Source organism: Pelodiscus sinensis, chromosome 7 (assembly GCF_049634645.1).
Source record: "Pelodiscus sinensis isolate JC-2024 chromosome 7, ASM4963464v1, whole genome shotgun sequence".
NCBI classification, from domain to species: Eukaryota; Metazoa; Chordata; order Testudines; family Trionychidae; genus Pelodiscus; species Pelodiscus sinensis.
The window spans coordinates 9,210,001-9,236,443 of NC_134717.1; the positions used below are offsets into that span (position 1 = coordinate 9,210,001).

The 26,443-nt window shown below is 45.0% G+C and overlaps 1 protein-coding gene across 1 annotated transcript in view; it reads left to right on the top strand.

Moving 5' to 3' along the window:
* Positions 1–4,721: 4,721 nt before the first annotated feature.
* Positions 4,722–26,443, top strand: part of PDIA5 (protein disulfide isomerase family A member 5) — a 151,004-nt gene continuing 129,282 nt past the window's right edge. The window contains exon 1 of the mRNA XM_075933121.1: positions 4,722–4,880. Coding sequence (XP_075789236.1) covers positions 4,767–4,880 — 114 coding nt within the window. The 5' untranslated portion in view covers positions 4,722–4,766. The remainder of the gene's footprint in view (positions 4,881–26,443) is intronic.

Consider the following 26,443-nt stretch of genomic DNA (forward strand, 5'->3'; position numbering starts at 1 on the left):
AACTATTAAAAATTACTGTGTTAAATTATGTCTGTAAAACATGCATATTCAAACAATAAATAATAAACTACTTTTCTTTATATGATGCTGTTAAAGAAAAAAATCTGAAAAATATTATGGATTGATTGTGTAACCAATGAAAAAGTATTGCAGATTATTGAAACTCAGCAAACACTTGACAGAAATCTCAGGAAAAGAGAAATTTGATTTGCAGAGTACATTAAGTTTAGCGGGTGATACATATCTATGGGCACTGGGAGGGAACATTGATGGGAAAAGAACATGAGACAGAAAAAGATGATTTTGGATAGTGTGATGGATAGGAGAAGTGCCAGCACCTGGTGACTAAAGGGTTAAACTCAAGTAGCTAGGGCAGTGTTGGCAAAAAGCTAGGAAAGCCAATGGGAAAGACTGTTGAAATGTAAATTGAGTATAGATACCTGGCTGCTGTTGCTTTGTGTGAGTTCTAAATTAGGAGCTGGAAGAAACAAAATGGAGTAATCAAATGGCATTACAAGAAATATTGGGCATGGGAATGGACTGGGCCTTGAAGTACGATCAGTACAGATCGTGAGTAGAGAGAGGAATTTATGTTTAGTCACAATCAGGGTATTTTTCTTTGTTTTCTGTTTGGTTAAACTTCTCAGTGTGAAATCCATGTGCCTCCCTCCCTTCACCATCAGTCACTATACCTAAGTTGTCCCAGAGATACCATTTTTTTCTCTGGCTGTGTCTAGACTGCATCCCTTTTCTGTAAAAGGGATGCAAATTAGACACATCGCAATTGCAAATGAAGCGGGGATTTAAATCCCCCCTGCTTCATTTGCATAAAAATGGCTGCCGCTTTTTTCCGGCTCAGAGCTTTGCTGGAAAAAAGCGCCAGTCTAGACGCGGATCTTTCGGAAAATAAAGCCTTTTCCAAAAGATCCCTTATCCCTTATTTTAAGAGGGATAAGGAATCTTTTGGAATAGGCTTTATTTTCCGAAAGATCCGCATCTAGACTGGCGCTTTTTTCCAGCAAAGCTCCATGCCGAAAAAAAGCAGCAGCCATTTTTATGCTAATGAAGTGGGGGAGATTTAAATCCCCGCTTCATTAGCAATTGCGATACGTCTAATTTGCATCCCTTTTACGAAAAAGGGATGCAGTCTAGACACAGCCTCTGTGTTTTGTTCTTTTCTTAGTTGCTCTATAACACTGAGCAACCATGTATGTTTTATCAAATATATCTTTTGTTTTGTCAATACACTCACCTTTTTTAAGCCGATGATTTGCTTCTTGTGTCCTGAAAAATAACAGAAGGTCTGTGAGCTTTTATGATAAAGCCATGACATAAATGTAAATACAAAGGCTACGTCTACACTGGCCCCTTTTCCGGAAGGGGCATGTTAATTTCAGCTATCGTAATAGGGAAATCCACGGGGGATTTAAATATCCCCCGCAGCATTTAAATAAAAATGTCCGCCGCTTTTTTCCGGCTTTTAGAAAAGCCGGAAAAGAGCGTCTACACTGGCCCCAATCCTCCGGAAAAAGTGCCCTTTTCCGGAGGATCTTATTTTGAAGTAGGAATAAGATCCTCCGGAAAAGGGCACTTTTTCCGGAGGATCGGGGCCAGTGTAGACGCTCTTTTCCGGCTTTTCTAAAAGCCGGAAAAAAGCAGCAGACATTTTTATTTAAATGCCGCGGGGGATATTTAAATCCCCCGCGGATTTCCCTATTACGATAGCTGAAATTAACATGCCCCTTCCGGAAAAGGGGCCAGTGTAGACGTAGCCCATTTGAGCAGACTTGAAAAGTTTCTAGGAGGAAGCAGGCCCCAGCCCCATCTCCCTCTGTGGAGGCCCCATTTCCTCCATGGGGAGGAGAGGAGGCAGAGGAGCAGCATGCTGAGCAGGTGCCTACCCCACCACAGGGAGGGGAAAAGCACATACATGCTCCAGCATCCCTAATCCTCCCTGCCCCAGGAGTAGTGAGGAGGGAAAAAACTGCATGGCGGAGCCTCTCCACCCCCGGGAGCAGCGGGGAGGGAGGAGGCCATGTGGCTCCAGCCTCCCTGGCCCTGGAGCAGCAGGAAGGGAGGTGGCTGTGGGGCCCAAGCTGGCCTGAGCCTGCCCAAGACTCTTCCCGCCCCCCAACCCGGAACAGTAGGGAAGGAGGAGGCCAGGTATACATCTACTGTCACAATGGGACAGGTAATGCTAATAACAAATACCTAGCTCTTAAAGCTCTGTATTATTCCCACCCCCCATTACAGATGGAGAAACCGAGCAGAGAAAAGTGAAGTGACTTGCTGAAAGTCACTCAGCAGGGACTGGATGATTAAGGCAAGGTTTGTGTATAAACGAATGTATCAGAATGCTACAGTGGTATAAATAATTATAGCAATAATTTCTCTACATATGTTTCTACTTTACATCATTAGCTCCCTACTGGTGGGAGGAGCTGATTTCAGTGGCTTTGATCACCACTTGACGTGATTAGTCAGCTGTATGGATCTACAAATTACCTCTCAGAACTTGACTCTGCTGCTGATGGGTTTTCCTCTCATGTTGGTTGTAAGCATCAGATTGAGAGTGATGTTTGATTTCCTTTGATATTTTCAAGGGAAGTAAAAACTTCACACCTTCCTGCTTGGCTGTAGGTAACGAACTATGATGTTGGTGGAGGGCTAATGAGACTCAATTATAACCTGCATGACCTCTCTTGACATTAAGATTCCTGGCAGGGCTCCTTCTCCTTGCTAGACAGAGAACGGGCTTTCTGTGTATGCCGGAGCTGGGCAATGCACCAATTTGCTTATCTGGTTGAAGTGATTGTTCAGTTATAAAGATCAAAATGAAGGTTTTACAAATTGATACTAGCATTTATTTATTTGCAGGTTTAGATTGTCACCAGCACATGGGGATGTTCAGAGCTTGCTTTTTAGGATTTTCAGGGCGCTAATGAGATTTTTCTTTGGAGTTGGGGGTCCCATTTCCTAACCCACCAGCCCCTCAATCGTCAGCCACCCCATCAGCTCCACCCCCTTCAGACCGCACTTCCACAGCCTCCAAATCAGTTCAGTGCCACCTCTGCTCCTCCTGGCTTAGAATGAGATAAGTTCACAGAGGGTAGGTCCATCAAGGGCTATTAGGCAACATGGTTAGGAATGGAGCCCCATGCAGTGGGTATCCCTAGCCTCCCGCTGCCAGAAGGGATGACAGGTGATGGGTCGCTCATTGATTGCCTGTTCTATTCATTCTCTCTGGGGCATCTGGCATTGGCCACTGTCAGAAGACAGAGCACTGGACTAGATGGACAATTGGTTTAACTCAGTATGGCCGTTCTTATGTTCATCTCCTGATCAGGTGGGAGCAGCAGCAGCATGTTTTGTATGTGGCACTGCTTGAGGGAGACCGAGCAGTGCATGGCGCGGGAATAGACTACACCATCACTGGTGGCCAAACCGGAAAGGGAAACCTCTGTGCACTGGCCAACTGGGCCTCGGGGGGATGATCTGGCCCATTCCAACACTGCCAATCCTTGCCATGTCACTGAGCTGCAGGCCAGGGCCAGAATCAATCTGGTGCTATCCATACAGCTGCACCCTTCCGCTCTGCCAAGGAACAAAACTCTGATGGCTGCTTTTCTCGCTGCCCGGTCTCCTGGGGAACAGCAGCCAATTAGGGCTGCTATAGGAAGCAGGCAGAGCTCTACTCTCATCCTTCCCTCACCCTCTTAGCACAGTGTCTGTGAGCAGCCGTCTGTGCAGACCCCAGGGAGGGGCAGGCTGCTCATGGCTCCTCTGCTGCCCATGAGGGGATCCACTGTGGCCGTACACTTCCCTTGCCTGTGTGTCTCCGCGGAGGTGGGAGAGGGCAGCATGGTCCTCTGGCCCCATCGAGGCCCCTGTGACACAGGGCATGCCGTGCAGGTCACACATGGCCTTGCACCTGGGACATTCCCTTCCTGTGGGCTGTGGACTGGTGTGATCGCTGCTCACACAGGAATGCATGGCTTCAGGGAATGTGTGTGAAGGAGTCCTCCTCCCCCTCAGCTGGTCCCCCTATCTATCCCTTTCTATGAGCTCAGTGAAGTCTGCTGACTACTTCCCTACCTACCCCCCCCCCTCCCCCGGCTTGGAGCTGCAGGAGGGGCTGTGGGGCAGAATCATTCACTGGGCAAGTGTGGGGCATGACATGGAATTCATTAATTAGCAAGTGAAGGGGACGCAGGAAGCCCTATGCCATCAGGTAGCCGAGCTCCTGCAAAGAAACCCAAATCACTTCTTTGGGGGCCTCCTCCGCACGGGTTCGCTCTCCCTCTCTCTCACACGGGGCATTCAAACACCAAGCCGGACCAGACACCGCCATGTGCTATCCTGACGGCTTGATTTTTTTTGTGCAGCGGGGGGCTGAGTTGGGGGGGGGGGGGTCTGACTCCTGATTTTGGGGGGGTTGGCAGGCCTGCATGGTCCCTGAGCAGAGCCCCCGCTGGGGCAACACACTGGCTCTCCCGCAGGCGCTGCCTGTGTTTTGGCTGGGTGCTGCGTGAGCTGGCTCATTCTGGGGTCCCCTCGCTGCAACGCGCCTGGGAGTCCGCCGTGCTGCTGCGGGGCGGGGGCACAGCCCAGTATCCCGCTGGCCGGGCGGGAGCGGCCGGGAGTCCTAGCACGGAGGCCAGGCACTCATTGCACGGCGGGTGCTCGCCGCTCCCAGCCTCGCAAACTACACTCCCCAGCATGCCTCTCCCGCCCCCGCACCGCCGCCCCAGTAGCAGGATTTCCCCATGGATTGCGCATGCTTAGCCAGACGTGGCAGCAGCCGCGGGAGCCGGAGCCGGAGCCGGGGGCAGGGCACCACCGCGCGCGCTGCGGGGAGAATGCTGCGCCTCGGGCTGCTGGTGAGTCCCGCGGGGCGGGCTGGCTGGCGCGGGGGCAGCGGGGCGCGCGCCGCGGTCCCAGTGGCTGCGCGGAGCCAAGTTGCACGGGCACTTCTGGCCGCCGCCGCTGAAGTTGAACTTGTGTGGCAGCCCGCCGGCGAGTCCCGAGCGGCGCTTGGCTGCAGCCTGGGCTCGCCCTCCCTCGGGCGCGGGCATCTCCGAGCCATGCCCGTGGAGGGATCGTGCTGCCACCCCTACCCCGTCCCTTTCGGGGAGTTTTCTACGTGTGTGGACTGTGCGGTGATGATTATGTAATAGTCCAGGGTGGCCCGCTGACATTCCTCCAGGGTTGGAGGAGATCCCGCTTCAAGTACAGAAATTGTTGCTAAAAGCGGGGAGGCGGTGATATTTTAAACCTGCTGCAAAAGGGGCAGCGTTGAGTTACACTTTGGGCAGAAGCTAAATGCATATATGTTGCAGCAGGTTGGCATTACCCAAACCTTTTTCCATATTGCACTAAAATGTTGCAACATCCCATTGGATGCATTTAAGGCTGGTACCCTGGAGTAGTCTATATTACCATCGAGCAGTCTACACAAATATATAAGGAGTGGTCTTGTACCTTCGAGACTAACAAAGAAGCTATATATAGTATCACGAGCTTTTGTGGGCACAACCCACTTTTTCAGATGAGTGGACAAAGAAGGGAGTTGTGCCCACATAATCTCATGATACTACTCATTTTTTTTAAGTTGTAGACTAAATACAGCTACCTCTCTGAAACTTTTATACAAATATATATGTTTTTAACAGTCCTTTTGAATTTTTAAAGGTGCATAGCTCTATGGAGATCCTTTGAAATAGTATTCTAAAGTAAAGTTGCAGGAAGATCTAATGCTACAGGCATAAGTGCTGCTAGTTGGAGGAGGCTGTGGTATTTCAAACCTGCTGCACAATGGGTTTAACTTGGTGTAGAGTAAATGCATTTGTAAAGAACATCCCCTAGGTCAGTGTTTCTCGGTGATCCACGAAACTGCTTTGAGAGATCTGCTAACTGGCTGCGCTGGTGTGTTTATTCACATGGCGCTGCGACCATGGAGCCTTGTGGCTCCCATTGGCTCTGATTCGCAGTTTGCTGTGGCTCCCCTTGGCTGCAAATGGTGAACCGGAGCCAATGGGAGCTGCAAGGCTCGGTGACAGTGGCGCTGGTAAATAAACACACCAGCATGGCCATTTAGTAGCCTTCTCAAAGTGGTTTTGTGGACCAAATTGAAAAACACTGCCTTAGATTCTACAGGTATGTTTGTACATGTCATATAAATGTCAAATAACTAGAAAATGCTGAAGTATTGCTATGTTATAGGGCATTCCATGTTGAAAAAAATTCCTTGAGGTTACTGCTCATCTTGAAGTAATTATCTTTGACATTTTGTATCACATATGGCATTATTCTGGGGTACTTTCATCCTTCTGACTTTGCCAGTAGCTGAAGTGAACTTCATATTGTTTCTCAATTTTTTTTTTGGGGGGGGGGGGGGATTTTTTTTTGAAAGAGGATGATCATCTTTTGTTGCCTTTTGCCTAATGTCTTCTCCCCAACTTCTGAAAACATTTCCATCTTGCCAATGAAGTAATCCATATGTATTTCTTTATAATTTAAAAAATAGCTGCTCTTGTATTTTATAATGCTGAGGGGAATATTTCTGTGATCAATATTGGCATATTAGAGTTCTTTTTTTTTTCATGTAATAACTAGTTATAAACAAAGATCCTGCATGATGAAATGTGGCTTATGCTGTTGAAATTGCTTAAAGAAGATGTGACTTGGTGACATAACATTCATTTTCATAGAATTTTTTTTGAAAATGGATTTATTAAAGTTATGTTTATACAGTAACTTTACAAAGGTTTCCACCATATGTTTCTATGTGTGAGCTCAGCTATCCAGAACATTGTGGACATCTTAAATTTTAGCTGGGCACTAAAGGCTTGTCTTCACTACATGGTGGGTCAACGCTGCAGCCATCGGTCCACCGGCAGTTGATCTATCGTGTCTGCTTAGATGCAATAAACCAATCTTTGAGCATTCTCCCATCCACTCCAGTACTCCTCCAGTATGAGTAGAGTAGCTGGAGTCGACAGGAGAGTAGTCCCCAATGATCTTACTGAATGGAAGACAGTGCAGTAGTAAATGCGTTGACATCAGCTACCCCTTGTGGGTAGCTGAAGTTGTGGAAGGGAGCATAGTGTAGACTAGGCCTGGGTAAAAAAAACTGTATGATACGTCATCCAGGAATATCCAGGTACACTACATTTAAATTACGCTAAAGAGAATAGCAAGATAATCTTGTTTAATATGTTAGACTTTGGGCTTGCAAAAATATGCTTTTAAAACCGATTCTTTAAAGTTTAGTATAAATATGTAAAAAGATTGGTTAAATGAATGCTTGCATCCACTCTTTTATTTAACTGACTTTGTGGAAATACAGATTTCCCCTCCCCCTTTTTCTTGACAAAAAAAGCTAATGATAAACTGCATTTATTTTCTCATGCATACACAATCCAAAATACACTGTAGAAATATATCTGTATAAAGCAAATGGCAGAATTGCTAGAATTGTTATGACTGGGGGCTTGCCCTTCATTCCATTGGAAATTAATATATAATGTTGGAATTGCCTTTCTAGGACAGAACTATTGGCCCATCTTAAATACTCTTTTGCCTCTGACAGCGGCCAAGATATCCATTGGTTCAAAGGACGATGGAAAAGAACTACATATTCTGCACAGTTGGTTGCATGTATCGCTTTCCCTTTGTACCTGGAGCACAAAGGTCACTAGCATTTGTAGCTCTGTAAGTGACTTAATTGAAGTGAAGCTGAACTGTGGAGCTGAACTCTTCCTAAAATTTGAAGATACTCTTGATTCTAGATGTCTTGAAAATGTCTGGCTCCTCTTGTGAAGCATTTGTCTCAATAATAGCTGTGCCAGTGAAAGTCCCAGGTTGGTTATTAACCAGTGGAGTTACACCAGTGATGAGTTTGATCCTAAATCTTCAAAAATAGATACAAGAATTGTTATTTATTTCTCCTTTTTTCTCATCACATTAGAGATAATTATTCCATTCCCTTTCTATATGTAGAAATCTCACAGTTGTTCTTTCCTTTTCCAGATGAAGTCATCTTAAATCTTTAAATTTTTCATTGCATAGAACTTCTGTCTCTAATATTTGTTGCCTTTCTCTGAATCTTTATTACAGGCATGCCCTTTTATGAGATGAGCAGAAGTAAATGTGGTATTCTAAATGAAATAACACGGTGCCACTATAATTTATCCACATGATTCTCACTCCTTAATTTACCTGAAAGTTTTATTTGCTCTTTGCTGCTGCACACTGAGCAGATGTCTTAATTGAGCTGTTGATTTTACTAATGCCTTATCCATCAGTGTGTTCAAGTAGTTTAAAGTCTTCCCATTTTCATTATCTTGAAATTGAAGGTGCGTGTCCTCCTCTTGAAGTTGTACTTGGAGATTAACAAAAACAACAAATACACTCTCCCCAATGCAATGGCCTTGATACAGCAAAGTCTGTGACTAGCTTTATACACTAACCTATTTACTGTAAAGTTAAACACGTATACAAGACTTTGTAGGGTCACGGTTTTATGTCTTGATTTTAGTGAAGGGAGTGTTAACTAGTAGTTAGTCTAATTCCTTAGCTTCTGCTCTATTTCCAGCCCTCACTTGCTCTGTTAACTTGGACTGGTTATTATGATCCTGTTTTTCATAAGTAACTTCAATGTTTGAGTGTGGATTTCTGAGATTTTCCAGAATTGGTGAGCCCCTGCAGCTCTCTTTGATGTCAACGGGCATTGTGTAGTGCTCAACACTTGTTCAAATCTGAACGGTGGGGGGAGCCCAAACTAGAGTCCACTTGTGAAAATCTAGATCTTAAACCTTTTTCTGGGTCAGTTTCTCCATCTGTAAAATGGAGATGGTTCCCATATCTTTGTAAAGCCTTTATGACCCCCTAAAGAAAAGCATGGAAAAGCAAATGACAGTTCTTTGTGCAGTAAAAAGCATATGGCAGTAATCTGTGCTATTCATAAAGTCTTCCTTACAGATGTCCAACTAATATGATCAAATTGTGTGCAACCACATAGTGCTATTGTATACTTCTTTAAGATGCTTCCCTTTCCGGTATATCAATTGGCTGATCAAATCTCATGCTTTGGGGCAAAACCTGCTGGTGGTAGGAGTCAGGGAGACATCTCCCTTCAATGTTCAATACTGCCCAACTGGCAAGGTGGAAAGTGCACCTTCTTGTGGTGCAAAAGGGCCATTGCCAGAGACAGGATAATTACCGCTTCTGCAGCATTCCATACCCTGTGCAGATAGGTGACTGAACAGTGACTGCTGGCACCATTTTACTGCTAGGGAGACTGAGCTCAGGCTTTCCTGAAGACATTCTACATCTAGGTGACAGGGTCAGGATTAGAATTCAGGCGGTCCTGGTTCCTAGAGCATTTCTGAATTTGTAGTGTCTGAGCTGGTGTGGCAAGAACTCTTGTGTGTGAGAGAGATGCTGTAGATTATCCACTCCTCCACTTTGCATCCCCTCAGAAATTGAGGTGCATGTGTGTGTCCAATTGTCTCTGCACTGCCTCAAAATGTTGATTATTTTTTAAAAGCTATCCCATGGGTAAAATTCAGCTATCCCTCCAGAATATACTTGATACTTGTACAGGTTGAACTTCTCCAGTCCTGGCACACTCTGGTCCAGCAATAGCTGTGGTCTGGCATGATTTGCTGGCTTTCCATTTATCATGAGTTATCCCAAGTTTCCCATTGTCTATAAAATTTGTTTACAGCCACCAGTCCTGTGTCTCAGTGTTCTGTGCTGCTGTTTAGCTCTATTTTATTCTCCCCCTCATGTGTTATAGGAGCCCGGGAAGCAGTGGAAGTGTTGGTAACACTGCTAGACAATATTGATCACTTGTGGTTCCGCAAATTATCTGGTTTAGCACTGGTCAGGTCATGAGGATACTGGACTAGAGAGGTTCCACCTATATAGTGAGATCTTGTTTTCATTGAAGTCAGCAGAAAAACTTGTACTGACTTCACTGAGGCTAGGTTTTCACCTCTCGCATCAAAAGTGAGTGCTCAGATTTCCTGAGTGATGTCCAGAGGAGCTTAGAGTTTACATACATGACCTATAGGTGATGCATTAGAAGAAGTAAAGCAAGTGAATGAGTTTGGGTGTAATTAGCAAATGTCTTGTGCTTGGGGCACTGGCTGGGACCCCCTTCTGTTCCTGACTCTGCTGCTGGTCGTTTTTTGTGCCCTTGATCAACTCCCTTTACATCTGATGAAGTGGGTCTTTGACCACAAAAGCTTATGCTCCAACACTTCGGTTAGTCTATAAGGTGCCACAGGACTCCTCGTCCCTTTACTTCTGTGACTCAATTTCTTCATCTGTAAAATGGGGAGTAATCACCCTGAGCTCCTTTTATGAAGTGGTTTGAGGGCTATGGATAAAAATCTCTGTATAAGACTGTGGTGTCCAACATGCTAGCCATGTGTGGCTAGTTGGCTGGTTGAGTGTGGCTAGTGAACTGGTTGGACACCACGAGTATAAGAGCTAGTATACTCAGTTGCATGATTTGTTTCTTTTTAATTATGCTTTTTTAAAAATTTAAGGTAGGGCTAGGTTTATAAGGACTCTGGCAATATTATGACAACAGGCAACTGAGCCTATACATTTCAGTGTGTGAGGGGCGGGACGGTGTTATATGTGCACCTGCACTACAAAGATGACAGAGTTTTGGCCACTTTGATGCAATGTACTGCCTTTGGTTGTGTTAGTATTACTTCACTGACTGCTCTGGATAGGTAAGAGATTTCTTTTACTTAGAAATGCATAGTGCGATTGTGCTTCTGTGACCTACACATCTGAGTTCTCATTCTGGCTCTGACGTTGCTGCCCTCTGGCCATTGTCAAATCACTTAACCTCTCTGTGAATGTTACCCCTGCTGTTAGATTAAGATAATACTCATTATCAACATGGCAGGAGAGTTAAGGGGGATTAATTAAGTAATGTTTGTGCAATGCATTGATAATGTGAAGCATTATGTAAATTCTAAGTATTATTAGAGTTCACACCCCCCCATCCTACTAATAGGGGGTGGGTGCTCTAGCCAAGCTGGGCTGGAGTAGCCCCCTGCCTAGCCCTCCAAGAGTAGTCCTGCAGCACGGTGGGCCCTACTTGGCAGGAACAGCAACTCTTCCACAGGGCACCACTGGCAGGGTCTGCTGCAGCTCAGCTGGGCCCATTGAGGTTGGGGGCTATGCCATGTGGCGGGCCGGTTAACTGGTTAAACATATAGTTGAACCGATTAACATTTTAAACTGGATTTTACATCCCTATGTGGCACTTTCTCAAAACTAATGTCTAGCAAGGGATAACATGGCACACATGCTCTTTCTCATGCCTTTAATTTTTAAAATTATGCCGATGTGTTCATTCATGAACGAAATCTGGAACAAATATTTATCAGAATGTCAATGAAATAATACATTTCACCAAAGCTGGACTTGGTGAGAAACTGAACTTTACATTCCTGCAGAAAATTCTTTGTCTGCATCGGTAATTGACTGTATTACAATCATTTGTTAATTAGTAAATAGTTGTGAAGACTTTTTGCTAAGCATTTTAAAATCAATGATATGCAGTATAATTAATTGGTTACACAGAGTTTGAAACAACTGTTAGGACAAACTATATATTATGCCTGTAGTTTAAGTGCTGTGCAGAACAATAGGCACTAGTACCATTTTGACATTGCCATGGTAATTTTCACTATCTTCTTGGCTCAGATTAGTGTATTCTGGCAGTGCTGTACCATGTTAGACTTAATGCATTGTTCATAGCATCCCTTATTTTTAGGACATGGTCTACACTGCAATTTTAGATATGATTGGGTAGGCATACTTAATTTAGCAGTGAAAACTCAGCGGCATGGACAAGCGATGCAGTATGTACTCGGGGCCCTGGAAGCCTTGTATTGCCTATCCTAAAACCTGCACCGCTGTATCTTCACTGCTGTTTTTAGCTGAGGTTGCATAGGAATGGTAACCAATTCTGCAGTCATATCTCTGAGTACAGTGTAGACTAGGGATGTTAAGAAGCGTCTATTTCACAAATCGTGTAGTCAATAAAAATTTTATTGACTACACGATTAGTTGATAGGGAAGATGCTCAGTCCTGGGTCTGGGCGCGACCCCCACTGCGGCTCTGTGTTTAAATGTAGAAGGAACTGGGCTGTCTGCCCACCTGGCTCTTACTATATTTAAAATTCAGAGCTGCAGCGAGGGTAGCTCCCAGACCCAGTGCGAGCTGGGATTGAGCTGGGCTTGCTCAGTCCTGCCTTGTGCTGGGTCCAGCAGCCCCTGTACATGGCAGCCTTCCCTCACCCCGCCTGCTCCCCACACTGCTGCCTCTAATAGTGGGAGGGAGCAGGAGGCACCGCAGAGATAGTGCTGGGGGGAATTAGCTTTTAAGCCGGCTTCCCCCAGCACTGGCTCCTGCTGTCTCTGATACAAAAGCAGCAAAAGGGTGGGGGGAATTTGAGTAGGCTTATCTGTTAGTCAACTACTTGCTCACATCCCTAGTGTTCTAACTTTAGGGTAGAACATAAATATCATGATGTTCCCTGTATACTACCTTCTTGTGTTGGATGAAGGATGAAATGACGTTTGTCCTTTTTGTTACTGTTTATCATAACTGAAAATGCGTCTGTACCTTTTGGCTGCACGTTATTCCTTAAAAGGCTAGAAGTGAAGGATTAATTATTCTCTCTGTAATTTGGAACAGTGAAGTACCATGGCTTGTACCTCTTCAGTAAAATGAATCTAAACAAGGAGAAAAGTCAGATGGGATTTACAATCGTAACTCCACACATTAGGAATGCGACGTTCTAAATACAGGTTGGACCTCCCTAGTTTGGCACGGTTGGGACTTGACTGGTCCTGAATGACAGAATTTGCTGGACCAGGGGAGGGCCCCAAGCTAGCCTGACCCCTGCCATTGGCCCCCTCTACCGTCTCCCCAACTCTGCTGCCACCAGTGCTGGCCTTGGGTTGCCTTTTGGTGGGCGGGGTTCTCTGGTCCTGATTTCACCGGCCCTGCGCTGCCATGGGCAGCTCGGCTTCTTCAGTCCCTGACCCTGCACTGCTGTTGGGGTTGTCCGGCCCCCGACCCTGTGCTGCTGCGGGTACCTGGGCTTTTATGGCTCCTGCCTCCATGCTGCCGCAGGTACCTGGAGTTCCCCAGCCCCAGGCTTCGCATTGCTGCAGGCTGCTGGCATTCTCTAGTCCCTGTTCCCAACACTGCTGTCCCCGGCCATGGCCAGACTGCTGGCCATCTTGCCATTCAGCTCTGGGGCTCTCTGGTCCAGGAGTTTCCGTGGTTTGCCAGACCATGGATGTTGCTGGACCAGAGAGTAACCGGTTTTCAGTACCTTCAGGTAACAGAGATTTGATACTGTTGTTTCCGATTTGATTAAAATGTTTCTTTGTAGCTGTTTTAGATATTAATCATGAATAAAAATGGTGGACTGGCCTACTTATCACTCTGTCTCACAAGACAGGTTACAAATGGCGCTGTGATCAAGAGAGTACCATTCTGAATATATATATATATATATATATATATATATATATATATATAGTGGTAAGCAAAAAGTATGGGAGTGGAAAGAAAACAATTATTGCACAAGGTCAAAAGCAGTTTATGATGAGCTGGGAGGATAAAAGGCTATGGACAATTTTTGCTTAAACAAGGGGGAGTCTACATTTTCTGGAGTGACTAACGAATATGAGTGGTGCAAGTTTTAATGTGTCCAACTTGAGACAGTCTAAAGGCGCGGATAGTATAGACTGCCTGCTCTCTGAAAATCAGCTCTCTTTGAGGTGTTTTTCTGTGGACATCTAAAATCACTAGATTCTTCTAAAAATCTAGGTCTGCATAAGTGGTTTGGACCTCAAAGAAATAAGAAGATGACCAAGAAAATTATTTTTAGACGTTTCTAAGAATTCTTAACATGTGGGTTTATCCTTTAGCTTTCAGTGAGCATTATAAAATAGCATAGGTTACAGTAGCTTGCTCCAGGCTAAATTCTGCTGTAAAAGATGCCTCTGATTCATGATTATAATACAGTACAGGTTCCTGGAACAGCTTATTCCAAGTGTGCTAGCAATTACATTTACAATAATAAAATTAAAAACATGTATGAGAGGAAGGACAACAACAATCATGGTGAATATTCAAATTTGTTCAGAGGGAGGGAGAAAGTCCTTTTCAGTTTTGGCAGTAAGTGACTATTGAAAAATTATTAAAGAGCCAGGAGGAGAGAGTTGCAGATACAGCATAAAGTGTGGCCATAGGATTTGCTTTAGCAAATAGTAGTCAATGGGAAAGTTTCTCCTGTCTACGCAATGCAGTATAGACACTGCAGTAAGCCAACCTAAGCTATATTGACTTCTGCTACATTATTTAGGAACTTCAGTTGACTAACTCCGGAATTGTGGACGCCACAGACATGTTTGGTTTAGGGATGTAAATAATGTGTGTAAATACTTAGTACTCCGAGTGCAGAAGATGGGGGCCTGCAAGAGATTTTAAAAATACCTTGCCTGTATAGTCTCTGCTTACAAAAATTCTCCAGAGTCACAGATTCTCTGATACTGAGTGATAGGCTGCCACCACAACAGGGGGTTGGACTCTATCATCTCCCGAGGTCTCTTCCAACTCTAGGATTCTATGAAATCAAAATACCATGACTATGAAATGAAACATCCTCAAGTGTCCAACTCCCTTCTTTTAAGACCCAGGAGGAATCACTTGAACTTCTTCCAGAGGAGTACCCCCAAGCTTTCTTGCCACAAGAGAGCTTGGGGAAAAAAAAACAAACAGAAAACCAACTGCAATTTCCAGTAACTGACCTCTCAGCCTAGGCAAGCACACACACAGACCTGTTACCTTCCAGGATACGACAATCAACTCATCGCCTTAAAAATGGTGATTTTATTAACAAAACGAAAGAGATACTTGATAAACCATACTTTGTTAGGTGTTAGAGCAACTAAGAAAAAAACAGATCAGAACACAAAAACACAGTCTCTTTGGGCTGCAGCTGAGATATGGTGAATGGGGAGAGTTTTCACACAGAAGTTTTCACATAGTTTTCACACACAGTTTTCACACAGAAGTTTAACTAAACAGAAAAATACCCTGATCAAGACTGAACATACATTTCTTTATCTACGCACGAGCCATACTTCAAGGCCCAATCCATTCCCCTGCCCAATATTTCTTGTGGCACAGTAATTCCGTTTGATTACTTTATCTTGCTTCTTCCAGGTACTAACTTAGAACTCCCACAAAGAGAGCAGGCAGTAGCTATATATTTACTATTTAAATTTCAGCACTGTAGCCCATTGGTTCTTCTGGCTCCCTGCCAATACCCTCAGCTACCTGACTTTAACCCTTTAATCACTGAGTTTTGACCAGCATGCCTCCTGTCCATCACACAGTTATACATTTAACCAGGGACCTAAATGTGTAGTTCCCCCCACCCCCCATTTTATGCAATGAGACTGGCAGTGGGGTTCCCTGGTGGCGTGGGGCCGGCAGTGGGGTTTTCCGGATGCATGGGGCCATGGGCACGGTTTAGCTATTAAAAGAAATCAGTAAGCATCAACTTCTAAATTAACTGGTTAAACTTTTACATCCCTACTTCAGTTATGAATTCATAACAGTGTGCAAAAGGAATGCATAGACTTGCACACTCCTAATACTGGAAGTCAGTCTACACATTATTGCAAATTTAGGAGCGTTTTCTCCGAACAATGGCAACTCTTGGACAGTATTCCTTTTTCTTGACTAATACCACATGAAACCACACCGTATTCCTCTACTGGGGCAGTAAATATGCCTTTCATTTGCATTGTTCAGCACAAAAGAGGACTTCTAAGTTTAAAGATCACTGTGCATTCTGTGTAATGGTGCGTAATGCCCGGATTGGTTTAAATATGAAAAAAATCTGAAATTGTTTAAATAGCATTGTTTTTTGTCATGGCAAAACCAATTTTGTAGTCTGAAAGGAGCTTAAACACTCTCTTATCTCTTTTTAAACTGCTGATGATTTTGGAGATAACATGAGACAAAGAACAAAATATTCTTCAAGGTCCCATTGTCCTGAAGGGGACAAATAGGTAATTACTTATAGACCTGCCCCTGGGGCCAATGAGGATGGATTTTTAAGAGTTCCTGGAAACCCGGTTCCAACTTTAGCAACAACTCTTATATAATGGGCAAGTAGGTTGAGACAAACTGAATTGTTTAATAGCTGATTTCTCTAAAAACCTATAGGAATCTCTAGTTTAGGTTGAATGCAAAAATACAAAGGGCTTTTCTAGCTTCAGTCCTGTAGGCGAAATGGAAGGACTTAATTAAATGTCTGTCTTGATATGGTGATCAGGAGCAGAGTAAATTTTTGCAGCTGAATTTCATGATCTTATAACTTCCTGTATTCAAACAGGAATGACACACATCTTCACACACTGTACGTATTCTGAGTACTATAAGCAGTTATAGGGCCTTTTGCACGGTCTAGCTAGGCTTCTGCTATAATGAGAGCAGTGTAAGAACCTCAGTAAAATACCAGTATTGATAGAAAAATCCAGATCCTGGGAAAAGGACATGGGGAAAACCGAGTGGAACAGAGAACTGCCACCTCGGGGCACTTCTCTACTCAGAATCCTAAAGGCAGGTGGCATGTTATTTCATGTCATTGTGCCTTTTTTTGAAGGCTTCCACCAAATTTCCTCACTGCTGGTATGGACAATGCCACAACTGTTTGTTAATATTTTTGTGTGTGTGGTATTATCAAAGAGCCCTGCTCACAGACCAAGCTGCAGTTTTGCAAAGCAGTGTACAAATGCAGAACAAAAAGGCAGTCCCTGCCCAGACAGTCTGTGACTTGGATAAATTGTTGGTTTGACTCCACTCCTTCCTGACATCTTTAGAGAGAAGACGCTTCATAAACAGCAGGCATGTCGCTTTAATACTCCCTCTATTCCCAGTGATTCCAGAAGTCTCTTCCCAGGTGAAGCGGCTTTCTGGGCTTTTCATGAATAGCTCTGAATTTTTAAGTTTCTTTGATCAAGTGGCAGGTGGTCTTCATTTGTTTCTTATTTACAGTGCTGTGCTTCCTGAGACAAATGAAGACAGACTTCCTGTCTGTCACCTTTCCTAGCCCCTTCTTATGAGCTCATCCGCTTCTGTGTCCTGGATTTAAACAATGACCAGAGCATTTATCGCAGAGCTGGCTAGCTTGTAACTCTTCCTACAACTACTCGAATGAGAAGTATGGCATACGTCTGTCCTGGAGTCCCATCTCTGTAGCCAGACAAGGTAGCAGTATATTTGGAAGCCAGAAAATCTTGGCTGTGGATTTTCAGATGAACCTCAAAGGGTTAGGTTTGCAGTTCCTATTTCATCTCTTTTAGTGGGAGTTGGGTGCTTAACGCCCTACCATTCTGTTGACAATTGCTGGCCATGTTGCTTAATTGCCAGCTGATGCATCTTGAGCTGTTGTAGCAATGCTAGAGGTGGTAGTGTGGACCAATTGCTCGAATTTTTACCCCTGTTGTCACAGGGTGTGTACTTCCAGCTAGGGTTGCTAGGTGTCCAGTATTGACCTGGACAGTCCGGTATTTTTGCTTCCTGTCCGGTAAAAATATTCAGAAAATACCAGATACTTAAATGTCTGGTATTTTCTGGGTGGTTCCCCCCCGCCAGGAAGTGAAAATACCAGACACCTGGCAACCCTACAACACACTCAGCAACTGGGCCCAGCCCCTGCCTCCCAGGACCCCTGCCCCCGAACCTCCTGCTTACCTGGTTCCGCAGGGAAGCTGCCTTCTGGATGGACCCAAGAAAACAAGATGGCCCTGGCAAAAAGCCTAAAGACCTGAAGCAAGGGGAAGCAATGCCTTCCCTGGGTCTTAGTGCTCAACCTCTCCTCTCTTCCTCTTCCTGTTCTGACTCTGCACACACTTAAAGGGGCCATGCTGTTTTAATTTTTTTTTCTTGCTTAACTCTCGGGATCCCTTTTTTTCCCCCTAAATAACTTTGGTGTTCCCCCCTCCCCTCTTTTTTTCCCGTCAACAGAATTTTTTCCCTGGTGTGTGTGTGTTTTGTGTGTTTTTTTGGGGGACGAGGAATTTTTGGTTAAACTATCCGGCAACCCTACTTCCAGCTCCCTCTGCAGCAGGGCTTCCTCTCAAAATATACTCCATCCTTCAACTGTCTCTGTTGCTAGGCCCCAGGTCCTCTCACTACATCCCATCTCCAGTACAACAGTCCAGCCTAGTGGCCACGGTCAGTAAAACACCCCCTCCTGAAAGGGTAGTGAGGCCCAGCCGACAGAGTCAGTAATTGCTTCTTTCTTTCCGGGTGGCGAGGCCTAACGGCCCGTGGCAATCCCCTCCCCTTTCACTCAGGGCAGGGAGGCCTAATGGCCAGAGTCTGTATCAATCACAGCTGTAGCAACTCCCCCCCCCCCCCCTTTGGGGGTTGATGGGGTAAGAGGACCCGGGCCTTCCCTCTCCACTGGGTCCCAGAACAGGGCCCTGTCAGTTGTGGGTGTGTCCCACCATTAGCTTGGCAGGGAATCCACCCGAAACACACTGAGCTCTTGGGGACTTACCTCCCCACCCTGGGCTACATTCTACCAGAGTCAAGTCCATCGGCGGCTTCTCCTTTTTCTTCCCGGGTCAGGGCTACTTTGGCTGTTCCCTGCTGACCGGCAGCAGCTCCTTCCTCCATGGCAGTCAGCCCGGACTAAGCTGCTCCGCCAGCCTTCATACCTGTCCCCTTGCTGGAGCGTGCCCAGGAGGGTTGTGGGGATGGGGCTCCCATAGCCCTGGTTAACTTTCGGTTCCAGTGTGGGGCTGGTATGCCCTGTCACACCTGTATTAGCTGCACTGTGCCTGGTGCAGAACTAGTTGAGTTGAGAGTTGAAATCCTGTCCATGACGGTGTCCGCATTAGTGCTAGTTGTCCCATTGTTGCTGCTCTGTTGATGGTAGCAAGGGTGAGGGATATTGAGGCGCCTTGTCTATGCTAGTCATTTTTCTCATGTTTGAGGGGGGTCTCAATTTGTTAATTTAAACGTGAGTGATTCAGAGAACACAAACTAGGGATGTAAAGGGTTAACAGGTGAGCAAGCAGAGCAGCCCCTGGTGTGTCTGGGCTGGAGTGGCCCCCGGCCTGCGGGATCCTAGTTAAACATAACGTTTAACTGGTTACTTTTTAAAACAAGATTTTATCTCCCAAACACAAACCTGACTAATTCTTTTCATTTTGCAAAAGCCACGATCCTCAAACTCCTACCACAAGGTGATGCGCTGCAGACACCAGCTGTAACTTCCCAATACTAACGCACAGCCTTAAGCATTAGACAGATATGCAGTTGTTGTATTCAGTGCTTTCAGACTGAACCTTGCTTTTTTTTGTTATAGACTCCAGTATTTATCTTAATTCAGAGACAGTGATGTATTTGGTGGGGGCTATGATGGGATCACCTCTGGAGTGTGTCCTGGGTCTATGTGACCACTGTGCCCCCTCCACTCTCTCCAGCCTGGCCTCTCTCTTGCAAGGCCTTGCTAGTGACCATCAGCAAACCCTGTGCAATTGGAACCTATCACCCAGTCAGGTTTCATGAATGCTGGGAGGTGAGAGATTAGGGGCTCTAGTATTGTGCCTCAATACCGTCTGATTGATTAATTGATTCACTGCTTCATCAATGGAAAGTGGATATGTGTCAGCTTCTGTAAAACCTGAGCAGATTTGCCCCACACCTCATACAGACTCACCAGTAAAGATAAACAGTAAAAGGCATTTATTGACTACGAAGGTGGTGAGAGGCTAAAAGTCAGAATGGTTACCAAAAGAAAAGAAAAGATGAACATGCAGTCTGAGCTCACAACCCTATTGGACTGGGAAACTAGTTTTTCTCATCCCTCTGGATATTGCTGTGCACAGTATGCAGTTGAAATTTGGCCCAATCTCTTTTGTTGGCGTCTTCAGATTGTCCTTGTTGCTTGCAGCATAGTGGGACAGGAAAAAAGGCACACATGAGCCCCTGTGTTTTGTTTTATGCCCCTGGTTCATGTTAGGGATGTAAGCGACTAATTGACTAGTCATTCTCTCCCCTCCCTCCCCCCAGTTGCTGCCTCTATCTCAGAGAGGCAGCAAAGGGGTAGGGAAGAAAGGTGCTACAGGGAGCCGGCTTAAAAGCCGGCTCCCTCCAGCTCCAGCTCCGTGGGAGGGACGGGTGCAGCGGCGACCAACTTTAAAATGTACATGAGTTCCCCCGCTGACCCAAGGCTTCATGCGGGCGCTTCCCCTTTGAAATGTACAAGAGCCCCTGCTGGGGCTCTTGTACGTTTCAAAGGCGGAACACGGAAGTTCTCATCGACTAATTGAATAGTTGATGGAAATCCCATCGACTATTTGATTAGTTAATTAATCAAAATTTAACATCCCTTGTTCATGTGCTTGGAAAGCACAGACCCAGGCATATCTGGGGGCATTGCTCAGGGCCAGGTTATCCATTAGGCACAGTAGGCACAGTGTGTAGGGCCTACAGAAAATGTAGGGCATAAAAAAATTTCATAATTGATTTAAATAAGAAAACTGCCAAATCACACTTAATAATTTGCTAATTTTTAATAGACTACATGTGCAAATGTTGAAGATCAGTTAAATGCAGGTGTGTTAAATCTTTAGTCAACAAACAACGTACAGGTATAATATACAATTAACACAGACAATTAATACAGGTTACATGTAAACTGGGCAGCAGTGTGGCCTCACAGCTGCTTAATGAGCCCTGCCCAGGAGCTGAGGGGCTGCTTCCCAGGGAGCTGCCTTGCTGGAGGAGGGGTACTTCTCCCTTGGCAGCAGTTCCATGCTAGAGTTTGCCTCTTCCAGCTGGAAGGGAGGTGACATGAGGAGGAGGGGGGCAATAAGTGGCTGTGGGTGGGGGGGGGGATGTTTTGAGGGGGGGAGTTTGGGGTGTCCTGGCTGGGCTGGGAGAGGAGAGGATTGGTGTGATTACGGCAGCTGGGTTTGGCTGCAGTTTCATGTGAGAAATCCAGCATGTTCTAGCCTGCTGGGGGGGGGGGGTGGGAGAGGAGGAGCAGACTGCATGGAGCAGGTAGGTGGGGGGGAAGGGGAGCGAATGGGGCGCTGGCATCTGTGTGGTGAGGTAGGGGGAGTTTATTGGATGTCCTGACTCACTCTTGTCTGGGCTACAACTGCTGGTGCAAGGGAGAGACATAGGACTCTCTCCTGGGTTGGGGGCAGGGTGGGGAAGCAGGCTGCATGGTTGCGGGCGGGGGGGGGGGGGGAGGCGGGTAATGTTGCTCTGCTGGGGTATGGGGGCATGTAGCTATATGGGAGATGGGGATACTGATGTGGAAACTACATTGTCTCATTAATGCATCAGAGAGAACTTAGTCAAATATATCTTCTCTTTTCTTGTTGAGGCTGGAGTGAGAAAGGGATGGTATTAATTATCAATTGATTGGTGACATAATTACAAGATTTTAAATATGCCAGGAAAATATGATGGGGGAAAGAATAATGTAGCACCCACTGTTTGTCAACAGGAGGCAGTCTGCCTGGAGATGTTAGTTTGAGCTAAAAATTAGTTTGTTTGGAGGGAGACAGATCCAGAGCAAAGAGGGTTGCGAGATTCTGCATTAGGAGATCTTAATGCAGGATCTGACTTCACTCGTATTGGTGTTTTGCTATTGTAAAGCAGTTAGGTTGCTTTTGTGGATAATGATTGTGTGGATAGGCCTAGCTTGTGACATTTGCATGATTACATTTCAAAGAAAGTTTACATAGGTGTCAATGGCTTAAGTTACAGGTAGAAAGGATTCTTTTAACAATTGTTTTTGAGTGCGGTAGATATCTGAAGAAGCCGATCTTTATTTTTTGTATATATCCTGTATTACTAATTAATACATGGTAAATTGTTAAAACTGGAAGAACTTTGCCATGGAACCTCTTTATGTTTGGCCTTTGAATTAGAGTTGGATTCCAGGCAAGTGATTTTTCTATTACATTTTAAAATTTATTTGGGGAGGGGTATTACGGCCAGATCTTTTCTATATGGTATAGTTCTGGCTCTTATGAGTCAATGGGCATGTGAGGTGTGTTGCAAGTGCAGTCCTCATCCTACAAGCTTGTAAAAAAAATGGATCTGTCTACAAATTCTGAAGCCATGTGTTAAAGTGCTGCTCTGGAGCTTCTATTCTTTGAATTGGTGAAACACACAATGTGACATTTTCAAACAAGGATAACTTTTATCTGTGTTTACAGGTCTTTGTTTCACTTGCATAGTGATCCTAAATATTTATTTAAAATACCCATTACCAACCACCTGATGTTTTACTTCCCTTCCTTTTTTCACATTTGTGGCTTTATAAGAGTTGACATTCCAGACAAACTGTATAAGCTTGAGTGAATGCCTTTTTCTCTCCTTTCCAGTGTAAGTAAATATTGTATTAATATTTGCAAGGAGAGCATGACTGTTTCCATTTGACTCCTAGATTGCTTTAGCATCTTAAAGCTGAACTGTGTGTGGGTATTATGTATTTTGGTGTGTTTACTAGCTTGAGTTGTTAGAAAGGATGACAAAATACATATAGTTCCAGGATAATGTTAATTTTCTTTTATTTGATATTAAATAAACATCATAAGCATTGCTCCTATGTAGCTTTTTTTGTTTGTACTGGTGGTGCGCATAAGAAAATTCAATCTACCCAAGGATGGGAAATGTTAGAGAGAACACAGCTTATCACTAGAGTGTTTGCATTTCACAGTTGTGTTTCAGAAACCCTAAGCTACCTTTAAAGACTATTTCTGGCAGAGATGTATGGCCCCATCAGCCAATGTACTCTTATTTCGTAAATGACGTTGAATGATCTTGAGACACAATGTTGCCAAGGTATTAGCTCTGCAGTGCAGTGCAGTGCATTGCTCTGTGGATTTTACAGTCACAGTGGCAGCAACATCACCTTACTTTTCTCCTTAGCAGCTGTCCAGTGAATCCTAAGTATAATTGTAATATACAACAAAATGGCTGTTATTTTAGAATGAAGTCCTATGAATTTCTCACACGGTGTGCCACTCTCAAGAGCAAAAATTGAAGTGGGGTGATATTAGGTGTATAGGTGATAGGGCATGTCTCCCTTATGAGAGTGCCTAGGGCAGGGGTGGGCAATAATTTTTTGAAGTCGCCCCGGGCTGCACTGCCTGAAAAGGAAGGGGCGAGCCAGGATGCTTCGGGCTTCCTCACCCACAGACCATGTAATTGTTCTGGGGGTGAGGGAGCTCCTTTGCCCCCTCTTCCTACTAAGCACCCATGCCCCTGGCGGTGGGAAGAGACTTCCTGTGCTCTCTCTCTCCCAGGCCAATCAGGACCTGAGGGCAAGGGAGCACACAAAGCCTCCTCCCATCCTTCCAGGAGCGCACGGCACTTCAAAGTGCCGCATGCTCCTGGCAGGGGGGAGGGAACTTCCTGCACTTCCCCCACCCCCAAACGCTAACTGGCCTGGGGATGGGGGAGCCTCCGCTGGCTGGATCAACCCTCTTGGCAGGCTGGATCCAGCCCGCAGAGGCCCCTTTGCCCACCCTTGGCCGAGGGCCTACAAAGAGCTTAATCCAGCCGTGGCATTGAGTTTCCAGGTGAAGTTGAGCAATTCCCCTGCTTGGGCCTCATGTAGGTGAGTCATTGCATTGTAGCTCCCTGGCTGGACAATGGCTGTTGATAGCTACTTGACACCCCACCTGGGGGTTGGATACTCTGCTTGATCTTGTCTCTTGGGAGGTAATATCTGGCTGATTCCCCAATTATAGCATGTTTTGGTGATAGCCACGTAACACAACCTCGTACCTTCATATGCATTGATGATATTCATATACAGATAAGGGACTTTCAGCAAATCGTAACATTTCCCCTGATTCCTTATAAGCCATGCTTTATATGTAAAATTACAGTGACATAAATATGAGGAATATGTTGGAGGAGTACCCGTAGCCCTGATATAGAATGTCACAGGGGAGCGATTAGTGTCTTTGTAGGGTTGCCAGGTGTCCAGTATTTTTGCCTCCTGTCCGGTATTTTCTGACTTTTTTTTTTCTTTGCCAGGAGGCAACCCTAGCACCTGGGCCTCTCCCCCTCCCCCTGGTACCCGACACCCCCAGCCCCCTCCTCCCCCCCCCCCCCCGGAACCCCATACTTACCTGGTTCTGCAGGGAAGCTAAGTTCTGGCTTGAACAAGAACACAAAATGGCTGCTGGCAAAAAGCCTAAAGACCAAGGGGAAACAATGCCTTCCCTGGGTCTTAGTGCTCAACTGCTCCCCTGTTCCTATCCTTATTCTGACTCTGTACTCACTCTGAAAGGGGCCATGCTGTTTGTTTGTTTGTTTATTTATTTATTTATTTTGCTCAATAAGTCCAAGTCTCTCCCCCCCCCCCCCCGATTTTTTTCCCCCAGTGTGTGTTTTTTTGGGGAGGGGGAGTGTTCAGTATTTTTGGTTCAGCCGTGTGGCAACCCTATGTACTTGCTGTGTTGCAGTACCTGGCACCTGCCTCAGTTGTTTTATGATCTATAGTGCACAGGCACGTGGGTATCGCAATGATTGGTGTGGTAAATGAACGAATGAGTATTACACGTTGATAGCTGCAGAGCAAACTGTCTCGGTACCAACGGAGATATGCAGTGCTGTGGGCTTCCTTTTTAAGGAGGCTATAGTTACTTACACACACACATGCAACAAGTTCAATGTTAGTGGCAATACGTACATGGCTATATAGTGGTTGTTTCCTGAATCCGTTTTTTCATTGGGTTTATAACGGTGCCATAAAAATTTACTGACTACGCAGCTTCTCTGTCTGGAAAAGACATAATGAGAATGCTTCCAAACTATCACTAAGTCTATACAAGTGCTTTTAAATAAAGTTTACCAGTTTATGACACAATCTGGTGTTGTTGACATTTTGTAAATGTCTTCGAGTTTTAAACTCAGATTTTCTCAGGCAATGATTCTATAGTGTAGTCTAATTGATTTTTGGTTTCCTAAACAAATTAAAAGTGCGTCGTTTCAGCCTCTCTTTCCTGAATGCTAGATGTTATTGTGGCACTAATGTTCAGATTTAGCAATCCCTAAACCAGAACAGATTTTTAAAAAACCTCTTGCTAGATCTAGTATAAAATTGTGAGAACTTCAATCATCCCCTCCCCATTAAAAAGAAAAGAAAAATAATTACATGCTTATGTAAAGACCGACCTTTTTCAGTCCATGTGCTACATTCATTGGCATCAGTAGAGTTGCATACAGCTGAATTTCATTGTGTTACCCATATTAAAACAGTGCAGCTATCTGTTCCCCTACTAACTAGAGCATGTATTAAAAACTTAAGAATGGCCATACTGGGTCAGACCAAAGGTCGATCTAGTTCAGTATCCTGTTGTCAAAGCTGTTCCCCATTCTGGCACTTTGAGTGCAGATGGTGGGATCCGCTAGCAACTTTAAAATACCTCTGCCCAAATTGCTAACAAGACAAGAGGTGTGACAGAAATATTATCTCCGTTGTGTTACTAGGGAAAGTGACTGAGGGTCTCTCTTTTGCGCAATTACAACTGCCAACTAACTCAGGCTCTCTTGGGCCTTGGGTCAAGGGGTTCCTTAATGTCAGGGTAGACTTTTGAACTCTGGCAGCAACCCAAGTTCTGGGACTCTGCCTCCTTTCAGAATCCTAGAGGCCAGACTCCAGACTGAGCCCGCATGTCTACACCACTTTTGAACAGGCCCTTCACCCAAGCTGCATGAGCCTAAGTTAGCTGGCAGGTGCCAGCTGTGGGTTTTTAATTGCACTGCAGCTATACCCCGAGAGGCAGTGACCTGAAGCGACTAGCCCATGGAAACCACAGAGGAAGTGCTTGAGGAAATCTCCTGATCCTCAGATCAGTGCTTGAACCACAAGACCAACATTCCTCTCTAAAATACAGGGTTGGGAGACTGGAGACGTAGGGTGAAATCTTGATCCTCTTGAAGTCAATGAGGCTTTTGCCATTGTCTACTGTAGGGACACAATTCCACCCATGGGTTCTACTCTTGGTTGCATCACTGGTTCTGTCACCTTGGCAAGTCTCTTCATTTCACTTTCTTTACTTGTAGAAATGAGACACTATTTGTCTTCTCTTGAAAAGCATTTGGGGATTTATGGACTGGAATGCTTCATAAATGCTATTACTTTTTTTTATTACAGTAAATAACTTCAATAAGAATGAGGTTGCCTGATTGAGAACAGATTTTAATTGGCATGTTGCACACCTCCTAAGTAACTGTTGATGATGTTAGGAAGTATTAATCCACTTCTTAGCAGCTTAAAGTTTCTTAGTGGCAATGCTTAACATGATGTAGTTCCAGTTTTGATTG